Source organism: Octopus bimaculoides, chromosome 22 (genome assembly GCF_001194135.2).
Source record: "Octopus bimaculoides isolate UCB-OBI-ISO-001 chromosome 22, ASM119413v2, whole genome shotgun sequence".
Classification (NCBI taxonomy): Eukaryota; Metazoa; Mollusca; class Cephalopoda; order Octopoda; family Octopodidae; genus Octopus; species Octopus bimaculoides.
The window spans coordinates 37,171,395-37,182,970 of NC_069002.1; the positions used below are offsets into that span (position 1 = coordinate 37,171,395).

Sequence of the window (11,576 nt, forward strand, 5' to 3'; positions counted from 1 at the left end):
ACATGTTTCTGAGTCTTTGCTCGTCATCAGCCTGAAGTACCAACATTAGCTGGCTGAAAATGCCTGTCAACCCCTCGCAAACATATATATTTCAAGTGAAAACACATCCACTGATTACAAAAATTAGAAATGATCTAATTATAAATCTCACAGAGGGACTTAAGCAGCAGTATTACGATAAAGCAGTTGTATACTGTAAACTTAACATGACAGTCCCAATAAGGGAATCATACTGCTGCTATTTAGCCGAGGAAGCTGGACAAATGCCTGACTGGCCTTCGTGCCGGTGGCACGTAAAAGCACCCACTACACTCTGAGTGGTTGGCATTAGGAAGGGCATCCAGCTGTAGAAACTCTGCCAAACCAGATTGGAGCCTGGTGTAGCCGTCTGGTTTCACCAGTCCTCAGTCAAATCGTCCAACCCATGCTAGCATGGAAAGTGGACATTAAACAACGATGATGATATATACATATATAAACATATGTTGAAGTAAATGTTTTTTTTTGTGTTTTTAAATGGCTTATAAACACCTTCCATGCTGCAATTGTGTTTACATATATTATATATATATATATATATATATATATATATATATATATATACACACATACATATACATACACACACATATATGTATACATATACATAAATATATATACATGTACACATATATATATTTACATGTATATATATATATATGTATGGATACATGTATATATATATGTATAAATAATACAAAATGGGACAAGGATGCAAAACATCCAGACAGTTAGGTGATACACGAAAGGGACAAAACATAGATACACGATACCAAAAAACCCCAAAAAAGGTCATTTGGAGTTTTCTCTCTTCAGTCGAGATCCAGATTATCCTTGCAATTTCGGCTGGTTGTATATGTATGTACGTATATATATATATATATATATATATATATATATATATATATATATATACACATACATATATATGTATTTATAGATTTAAACCAAAATTTAGCAAAAATATTGTATCTGTTATCAAACGTAGCAAAATACTCACAAGTGAATTTTTGTATTTATATCAATTTAAATAAGAGCTAAAATCTGATCCGTTTTAAAGACTTTATTATGACTTATGATCATTTCGATGCAATATCCAGATCGATTCATGCATATTATAAAATATGGGATATTGTATCTCCTCAGGGTCGTATTAATACAAAGCAGACAGTAAAAATAAATAACATTCATAGACAAGATTCATAGTTGGCCTATAATTATATGTAAATAAACAAGTTGAAAAGACACGAGCTGCAATACCACCGTACAGCATATCAGTGTTGAAACCGTAAGAAGACCAAGCAAATGATAACTGATGCAAATTTATGATGTTATTCTGTGAATTTCGATAACAAACCAATACGGAATGCTGTACATTTCAAAAAAGACCATTGGAGTTATGAAAGTAAATAAAAAATTCAGACTGAAAAAAACCGTTAGATATTAAAAATTTTTTAAAAATATAACAATATATTTTTTACACAAGTTAATGGTCACATCCACGCCCAACAAGCTTCCGCACAGTTTCTGTTTACCAAATTTCACTAACAAACTTTTCATTAACTAGAGTTATTTGTGAAAGGTGCTACACTTTGTGATTAAACTACACACAATCACACACAAGTCAATCTGGAAAGTTAATAAAATAAAATGACTTACTTTTGCATATCAGGAGAGAGTGTCTTGCTATAGTACTCCGGTTCTACTTCCTGCAAACATACAACATCAGCATCTATGTAGGAGAGTTCAGCCATCAACCGTTTATGACGAGCTGGGAGCTCCAGAAAGAGTTTTTCTTCAGCAGGATAACGGTCTTTTATAACCTTGTGAAAATGACAGTCGGCAAGAATATTGTACGATACAACACTGAACTGTCTGCTCTTGTCCATAATTGTGTTGCTAGGGAGGGCTGGGTTGAATCTGAAAGTGCGACTGAGCAAGGTGTCTCGATTCGGGCTACTTCCTGAAGGACTACAACTCAACCCAGAACTTGCTGAGAGTTTAGGCAACTGAGGAGGAGCTGCACTCTGAGATGTAGGCAGTGGATGTTTCAGAGAGGGTTTCGGATTACTAGGCTGAGATTTCGGCAGTGACTGCCGAACTTCAACACTGTCTTTGGGAGGGACATCATCCTTGTTCACAACAACATAGTCTGTTAGTAAAGCATCAACATTTGAGCTGCTCTGTGTACTTGACTGAGAAACTTCTGTGGTTTCTGTCTTGTTTACTTTGCTTTCACCAGCAATCCTAGATGCTTGCTGAGAGCTTCTACTGGTCTTCTGGCCGTTAGCAACAAGATCTGCTTCTTCCTCAGCACTACGAGCTTTCTTTGAGCCGTGTGCGTCTTCCTCTGAGGAATCAGCTTTACGCTTTTTGCTTAGATCACATACTTGTTGAGATTCTGTTGACGTCTTGGTGCCGTTGATACCGTCAACTGATTCAGCTTTTGACGAGCCAGATGAAGTAACTAATAAAGGAGTACTGACAGGAGCAAAAGTGCTAACGGGGTGACCTGCTGCTGAGTATGCAGGTTTGTTAAGTTGTGGTGTATTTACAGAACTTCCTGTGTTGTGCTGAGGTTTGGATGACATCATCTTGCTATCATGGCTGCTAGTTGTCACATTTAGTGCTCCACAACCGGTTACTGGAACTCCAGTCTTTGGATTTGATGTAACTGCTAGACTAGGCACTTTGTCGTGAGGTCCACTGAGAGGTTTGCTTCCAACTACAGTAGCATCAGGGACCATCGATTTCACTTTGAAACTGTCTTGGCTGTTGGCTGCAGATGCCTTTAAATCAATAGTTTCCTTCCTAAATTGATCTGTATTCCCAGGTGGGGACAAAAGGGGTTTAGGTTTATTGGCAGACAGATTGACTTCTTGAGGCTCTGATGCTCTTACAGTCTGAACGACTGACTTTTGGGGATGTTGCAGCTGTTCACATTTCTGCTCTAAATTAAAACCTTTAGCATAGCTGACTGGTGATCCCTGTGGCCGGGGCATGTATGGATTTGACCCATCAGATTTAGGCATGTAATGTCCACCATACGGCTTCTGAGTCATATCAACTGGTAACCTTCCACAACCAGGATCAGAGCTCTTTGATGAAGACATATATTTAGAGGGGTCCATGCCAAAAACAGGCACGGGTTGGGATTTCTCATGTAAAGATTTCGTTCTGTCTGTGTCTGCAGATGTGTTACTACCATGTGACAATGTCTCCATCTTATTTGGAGATGGAGGCACAGAAGGAGATTGGCCAGAAGGGTGTGAAGAAATAGGTTTTGAAGCAGAACCCATGGCATGTAAAACAACTGGCTTTGAAGAAAGGCCACTTTCACTAGATTGTATCTGAGGTTTTGGAGGAGCAACACCAGCCATGTGAGTTACCTGTGGCTTTTGTAAGGCAATCCCAGCCATATGTGTCACTGGAGGTTTTGAGAGTGCTGGCGATGGAGATGAAACTTTTGGTGGGACAGTTCCTGTCATATGAGTTATCTGAGGTTTACCAGATGAAATGCTTGTACCATGAGCAACCACAGCCTTAGATGTTACCACCCCTGTCATATGAGTAATTTGAGGTTTGGCTGAATGAGCCATAGGAGGTTTCGATGCAGCAATACTTCCAGGTGGACTGCCTGGAAGCTTGGCAAAACCAGCGCTGGGATGATGAGCTTCTTGAGTGGCTGGTTTGGGGGGCATTGTTCCCATATGCCGTGACATGGCTGCACTATCTGCTGGAGACGAGGGTGTCTTTGGCATGGCAGACATAAGCATTGGATTTGAAGGGAATGTTGGAGAAAACGATTTGCTGGCTGACATATCAGATGTTGACATTGGTGGTTTTGATGACGACGAATAATAAACAGGGTTTGATGGAGCTGCATCAGATGGCAAGATAGGCTTCATGGATGATGCAGTCACATGTGGTTTGTCCAAATAGTAAGGTTTGCTTTGCTTATGTTCTGCAGCAGTACTAGAAACTACTTTTGTATCAACATGTGTAGTGACCAGCGAAGGGGCCGTGGATATTTCAGCTGCTTGAGGAACTGATTTCAGAGACATCTGTGTAGCAGGGAGGGGTTTGCTGCAGTGGGTATCACTCTGCTGGGAACTTGTTTTACTGTACAGAGAAGGTGAAGTCATTGAATGTTTTACTTCTGATGCTGGGCTATTTGGTTTTAAAGTAACCTTAGTTGGGGATGCAGTTACAACAGGTGGCTTGCCAACTGAAAAATCTGGTGTTGGCTTACACGAAGGTATCCTTTGGGGTAAGGCAGCCGTAGTAGGTGGAGCATGCGCTGATGAAACTGATTTGGAAAATCCGGTGTGTGGTGTTGATATCGGATATGATGTACAACTAGCATGAGGTGGCTTCAGAGACAAATCGTGTGTATGTGAAGGGTCTATATCTCGAGTGCCACTTGATACTCCAGATACATTCCCTGTACTCATTGCTTTCTCACTTGGCATTCCGCTCGTAACTGGTTGCTTATCTTTTGGTGGTGTAGACTGAGGTGGGGTTTTGATATTAGAAACCATGGGCAAAGGCTCAGTAGGCCGAACAGAACTTACTGGAGTTGGAGAAGGTTTTCCTGAAAGGGATTCAACATTGCTGGTCTTGGTACTTAGAGTAGATAACGAGGCAGGACCTGATGGTTTAGCAGGTAATGATTGTGAAGAAGTATAGCTCATTATCTTGGGGGTGACTGGTGAGCTATGTCCAGGTTGCTTTGAAGATAAATCAACACCTGTTTTGCTTGGTGACACTGCCAGTGAAGAACCTTCAGAAGGTCTTTGAGGTATTGTAGAGTGATCAGGTAACTTAGCAGGTGAGAAAGTAGAAGTGACAGGACTGGCTAATTTTACAGGAGAGCCATGCATGGTGACATGAGATCTGACAGGAGATCCAACTTGGCTTGCTTCAGTGAAATGTTTAGAAGGAGAGTAAGCCATAATAGAAGGAGTGTGTGATTTGAGTTCAGGTTTTACAGGAGATTTAGCAGGGAAACTGCCGACACTAGGCACTGCAGATGGCTTGGATGATGGTGAAGTCACATTAGTTGTTGTTTGTGGTGGTGGAGTTCTCTCCATAGCAATGGTAGTCTTGGCACTTGGAGCTTGAATTACAGGGGTTTTTGCACTAACCATGCTGAGCGGCTGAGTTATAGAAGGTTTTGCAGTTTTATCAGAAACAGCTTTATCTGACGGTAAGGGATGAGGTTTCATTTCTCCAGTGTTAGGTGGTTTACTACAAGTCACAACAGATTCAGACTTTGATGGAGAGCTCTTCAATAGGGGTGATGAATCAGGTACGTCTTTGCTTATTTTTGCAGAAACAGTCTCTGAATTAGATTTAGTCAAAGATGACTGAACTGGCAGGTCTTCAGTTTTGGGAACACTGGCTAATATTGGAGAAGATTTTGGTGCACTTTCAATTACAATGGACTCTGATTTAGAAACTGTTTTTACTGGTTCTGAAGGTTTGGTAAGATTCACTGGAGATTTAGCAGCAATTTTGGAAGGGGATTCCCTTTGCTGCTGGTGTTCAGCAGACACTGGTGAATGAAGCCCAGCTACAGCAGGTGGCGCTTTTGATATGTGAACTTCAGTTTGGTGTTTCACTGGACTCTTTGACAGATCAATTACACCAGTCGATGGAGTGGTCATTTTAGCTGTGGCCATTACAGTTGGTGTACTTGTTACAGTAGCTTGTACTGCTGCTGGTTCAGCTTTCTTGGGCGAGCAAACTGCTGAAAGTGGTTGCTTTGTGGGAGTTTTCTTGGGCGATGGCGTCTGAGATATCTTTGTCGGACTCTCAACCACATCAACTTCCATATCAGTCTCAATTCTTTCTGTTGTTTTCGATTCAGTAAATGATGTTACAGCTGCTGGAATCTGTTTCTTTTCTTCGGCTTTCTTCTCAGATTCAGCCAACTTGGGCTTCTGATCAACAGTACTGCTTTTGCTAACCTCAACGGTAGCCCCTGCTATTTCCTCTGGAGCAACTTTAGTGGATTCCTTTTCTGGAGATGTTTCAGTAGCTCCTTTGCCAACACGCTTCTTTTTCAAAGCTGGTGAAATAGATTCTGGTGATTTTTCAATTTCAACAGCGCCCCTTTTGCGACATTTTGAATCAGAGGAGATGGACTGTTCTGATTCTTTGGTCGTGCCTTTAAGACCAGAGTCCTCACTGCTCTCCTTTGTTCCACTCTTTGCATCACTTACTCGGTCAACATCACTCACCGCTTTACTTTCACTTTCCTCAACCACATCACTACTTTCTTTCTTGCCTGTTTCTTTCTCTTCCTCTCCTGACTTGCTCGCATCTTCACCACTGACTTCCTTTGATTGTCCCCTGCTCCTTGCACGAGCAGCACGCCCCTTCGGCTCTTCAACAACAGAATCAACCTCCTCCTCCTCTTCTGCAGCTTTCTTCCCCTGGCCCCTACTTCTGGATCTCGCCGTTCTACCTTTCGCTACTTCTTCAGTCACTGCATCCTCGGATTTTCGACCCACAGACCTCCGGCTCCTCGACTCAGGACGCGCTTCACTATCAGCGGAAGCTTGCTTTTTGTTTGGAGTTTTCCCTTTGTCCTGATCCTCTTCAGCACTAGCCTCTTCCTCTTTAGTAACAGTTTCTTTGACAGACGGAGATTTTCCTTTACGTGTTGCAGCACTTTGTCCCTTCTTTTCAGCAGCAGCAGCTTGGCCCCGCCCTGCTTTACCCCGTGCTGGGGTCTCTTTCACTTCAGATTGAGACTTTGACCGGCTTCGGCCTTTTGTAGCGGGAGTAGTGGTCTCTTCCTCAGATGATGACTCTTCTTCCTCTTCAGCTTCTTTACTTTGCCGACTCTTTCCTTTAGCAGCACTTTTGGCAGAGGACTGCCGTCCTATCGTCCGACCACCACTGGCTGGGGTCTTCTTGGAATCACCTAAAAATTATGAAAAAATACACATTTTATTTATATCCACACAAAATCCAAATCTGTTCACAATAAACCCTACCTATAGTGGCACCAAGACTGGGTGATGCTATTAACAGTAAAGGATCCTGGTAGGTGCAGACTCCAGTTATTAAAGCTCGAATGAAATAATTAAATGAGACTTAATAAGGCTCAACTTTCAAAGACCCTCATCAGTTTCAGCTACTCCAAAAGAGAACCATTCTTCAGATCATTAATGCCTTCCTCTTTATTGCTAATCATAGTGTACAGTTACCATTTATGGTAAATTGCCACACCAGATTATTGAACCAACTGGAATACTTTATTCACAACTGGCAAAGGGCCAGTTTCACGGTTTAGTATTCAGATTACTCTGCCAAGTGTAATGCTTATCGACTCACATTGCTTTGAATTAATCAGGCATTGTCTCATAGCTTTGACATTTTGGTGATATGATAGTTTATTTTTAGAATGACATTGTAGGGTAGGTGGGAGAGGCTGGATCTGGCTGGTTTGAACATAAAACGAGTAGAATATTTGAGCCAGACACGGCCAGTTCAAATGCTAAAAGGTTAACGTGTAAGTGAAATAGAACAGTTGAAAACTGAAACCAGGTCACGAGGATTAAATCTAAGCTCTATATCTCTTGCCCTAGCTTAAAATGCAAGATTAAAAATTAATTCACTCCAATCTACCAAGTAAGAATAGGGACCACCATTATAACCACACTTACCTGATGGCAATAACTTAAATTAGCAAATGTGAAAGTCTGCTAGAAATTACCCCCTACTGTCTTTATAAAGCAACAAATGTAGTCTTAGAAGACAATGTCAGAGGAAAAGACAGTAAGGTCTCATAGATCTGGGGATCAAAGCTAAACCTGTTGTACATATTGCTTTTTACAATATTAGAGCTACTCATTATTTTACTTACAGCACTATTACTGTATTTTCTGACCCAAATTAACAAGAAGAAAAAAGGAGATCAACTTTAGGCACCGAATTGACTTTGGAGGACCAAACATTCCATGTGAAATGCAGTGGGATTTGGAAAGACAGGAACAATATTTGAAGGATTACACTAGATACTACACTGATTTGTAATGCTGGAAAATTATGGTCAGTCAATTCTAAATGTCCACTGACATAAATATAGTCTGCTGAGAAGTTAGTGACAACACAGTAACCAATAGTAGAACACAATACCTGATTGTTTACTGGCAGGAGTCCGAGGTGAACGCTGACTTGCTTTGGGAGTTTCTTCTTTCACCTTACTTTTTGCTCCTTTTGCTGCTGCCCTACAAATGAGAACCATAAAGTTTTCAACATAGTTTAGCAATTAAATAGCAAGAAAGCAAAACCTATTGTTTTTATATATATATATATATATATATATATATATGTGCGTGTGTAAATGGAAAGAAAACAGAACTTCAATATTCAAGTTTTGTATAAAACAATGAACAATCCTTTTGTATGGTAAATTAGATTCTAAAATAACTAAAGTAATAATAAAACAAGTGAATAGTTTACCAAAGTTAAACTCTTTTGATGCCAATCTGTCTAAGACTACTTTTAGTTCTAATATGAACTTAAAATGTTCGTATTTAAATTAAAGCTTCTATCATAAACTTCATGTGAAAAATATTTTGCAGTTTTAAACACTTGCTCAATAACAAGAAACTTATTTTACTAAATCTTTACAAAAATGTATCTTAACAGAAATATAGTCACCAGAAGGTGAAAGATATCAACACACTATTCCAAAATTTGGTATAGAGTAACAAAGCTTTTGTCCACCTATCTGATTATTTGCTAATTATACCAATTATATTTGTTGAAAGAGTTCCGAGCCATAAACTAACTTGGTCAAACCATAGAAATATGTAGAAAAAATGCTGAAATAATTACAGCCACATAATTATTACTTAGTACCATTAAGTAGCCAAGACAAACTGAACTCTCTATTTACACAAGATACGCAAAGATTACTTCTATAACTCTGTAGATAAGAGAAAATGGAGGTATACAACAATAAAATCAACTTACTTTCCTTTAGGCGAAGGGCTGGCAGCACGTGTCTTGGGAGTGGGCTGCTTAGCTGTAGTGGAGGAACTTTGACTGCGAGACACTCGAATAATGGGACTTGGAGAAGCAGAAGCTTTTACAGCCGCCCGAGGGCTACGCCGTGGGGCTGGACTAGATTCTTCACCTCTGCGTGGCATATTGCAATTCTAATATCATAAACCTGGAAAAAAATTTTTATATAAGTTTTTGGGAGGGGTTTTTTTTTTTCAGTTTAACAAAATTGAATCTATATTTATGAGCTACATTAAAATTAGATAACTTAGAATAAAAACAGAAAATTCATGAGACTTTAATCCAAAAAGATAGTAGCTTCTATCTCCAAGAATGAATTCAGGAAAACAGTGCATACTATTTTGCCATGCATGTAGGAGGTGAAAGTACCCTGCATAATAGACAGGTACCTGCCAAAAACATTTAAGTTTTCTTTCTGACAGTTTTCAGTGTACTTATAAACAAGTATTACATACAACACGATCATTATGAATACTAACTAGGTTTTGGGTTTTTTCTTTATCGTGAACAGTTAAACGAGAAAGCAGTAAGCATGCAGCAAGAAAATAAAGATCATAAACAGAGAATTTGTGTATTACAAGTCCAACCCTATGCACAGCCTTTTATGCTAATTCAAATGAATGATTTTCTGAAAAATACAACAAATCTTCCAAAGACAGAATGCAAAATTCACATAAGATAATCACAACAAACAACATTATTAGCACATCTTTCAACTTGATTCCATTTAATAACCATACAGCCATCCAAATGCTTCCTCTATGACAATTAAATACCCATCCAAACTTCATTAACAAAATATTACCACTGAGCACTCCACTGCAAACTTATCTCCTTCTCAACTAGTCCTACACACACCAACACACTGTGAGGTAGCCATGCATCTCTTCTACAGCAAGACACTATATATATATGTATGTGTGTGTGTGTATATATGCATATATATATATATACACACACACACATACAATAACTTCATATTTTCCCCCCCTCTTCTCACTCCGTTTCATCATTTCTCTCACATCCTTCATCCTTTCCTGTCCCTCTTCTCTTCCCATCCTCTCCTCCCTCTCTCTCTCCCCCTCCTCTCCTTCACTATCTTTTTCTACCCCCTCCTCTCCCCCACTGTCTCTCTTTCTCTCTCTCCGTCTCTGTAACACCCAAGGGAGAGGAAAGTCCTCATGAGATGATGGACAAAGGTTGCAAATCGACTCAACCAACATCCCAAAAGTAGCAAAAGGTCCCGCCTAAAACCAACACTGATGGAGATTGAAAGAAGGCTGCAACAATCCTATGTGAGGGAGAGAGCAGACAAAGGAGCCAGGTTTATAAAAAACATTAAGTCAAACCCAAAGGCATTCTTTCATTACGCCAGAGAAACAGCCTCAGTACGCTGCAAGACAGGACCCTTCCAACTAGGATCAGTGAGGTACTGAATGACCAGTTCAAAAGTGTCTTTACCACCCAGTTGGAACACAGAGAAGCGAACGAACCAGTGGACTTCTTTGCCGCCTCACCTATAACCAGTGAGGCAGTTACAATGGAATACATTGACATTAGCGAAGAAAATATACTACTAGCTGTAGATGAAGTGGACACAAACTCAACTGCTGGTCCTGATGGTTTCCCAGCAATCCTCCTAAAATTGTGTAAGCATGCCCAGGCAAAACCCCTCCAGATTCTCTTCCAGAGCTTTCTTGCAAATGGCAGACTGCCAAGCAAGCTGAAGGGGGGAATAATATGCCCAATCCATAAAGGGGGAAGCAGAGCAGATGCCAAAAACTATAGGACTATCTCTCTGACTTCACACATCAGCAAAGTCATGGAACGGATAGTCAGAGGGAAACTAATCGCATTCCTTGAAGAAAATAACTTGCTGAGTGATACCCAACATGGCTTTCGACCAGGTAGGAGCTGCCTGGCCCAGCTCTTACAACATTATGACTGGGTGTTGAGGCAGTTACTCAACAACTCAAATGTGGACGTAATATACCTTGATTTTGCAAAAGCTTTTTTATTGGGTTTTTATTTTTGCTGAACCGCTAAGTTACAGAGATGCAGACACACCAGCATCTGTTGTCAAGTGATGGTGGGGGATCAAACAGACACACAAATATATACACACACAGACACACATACATACAACAAACTTCTCTCTTTTTCCATCTACCAAATCCACTCACAAGGCTTTGGTCGGCCTGAGGCTATAGAAAAAGACTCTTGCCCAAGTATATATATATATATATGCATGCGCACGCGTACCTATACATATGCACATGTGCCTATTTGTATGCACGCGCATACCTGTCTATACGTATAAGTAACACTAATAATAAATCAAGGCATAAAAGTAAACAAGCTTTTGACGGCTTTACAGATATTTCAAAATTATGATACTTTTATGCTAGGTGGTTCAATTAGTTTGTCCAACCCTTGTATATACATACATATACATGTGCATATATATATATATATATATATATATATATATA

At 39.9% G+C, this 11,576-nt stretch overlaps 1 protein-coding gene across 1 annotated transcript in view; it reads right to left on the reverse strand.

Moving 5' to 3' along the window:
- LOC106877120 (mucin-17) overlaps positions 1–11,576 on the reverse strand; it is a 28,679-nt gene that overhangs the window by 10,561 nt on the left and 6,542 nt on the right. The window contains exons 2-4 of the mRNA XM_014925916.2: positions 9,034–9,232; positions 8,191–8,282; positions 1,699–6,973 (exon numbers count right to left, since the gene is read on the reverse strand). Of these exons, the coding sequence (XP_014781402.1) occupies positions 1,699–6,973; positions 8,191–8,282; positions 9,034–9,209 (5,543 nt within the window). The 5' untranslated portion in view covers positions 9,210–9,232. The remainder of the gene's footprint in view (positions 1–1,698; positions 6,974–8,190; positions 8,283–9,033; positions 9,233–11,576) is intronic.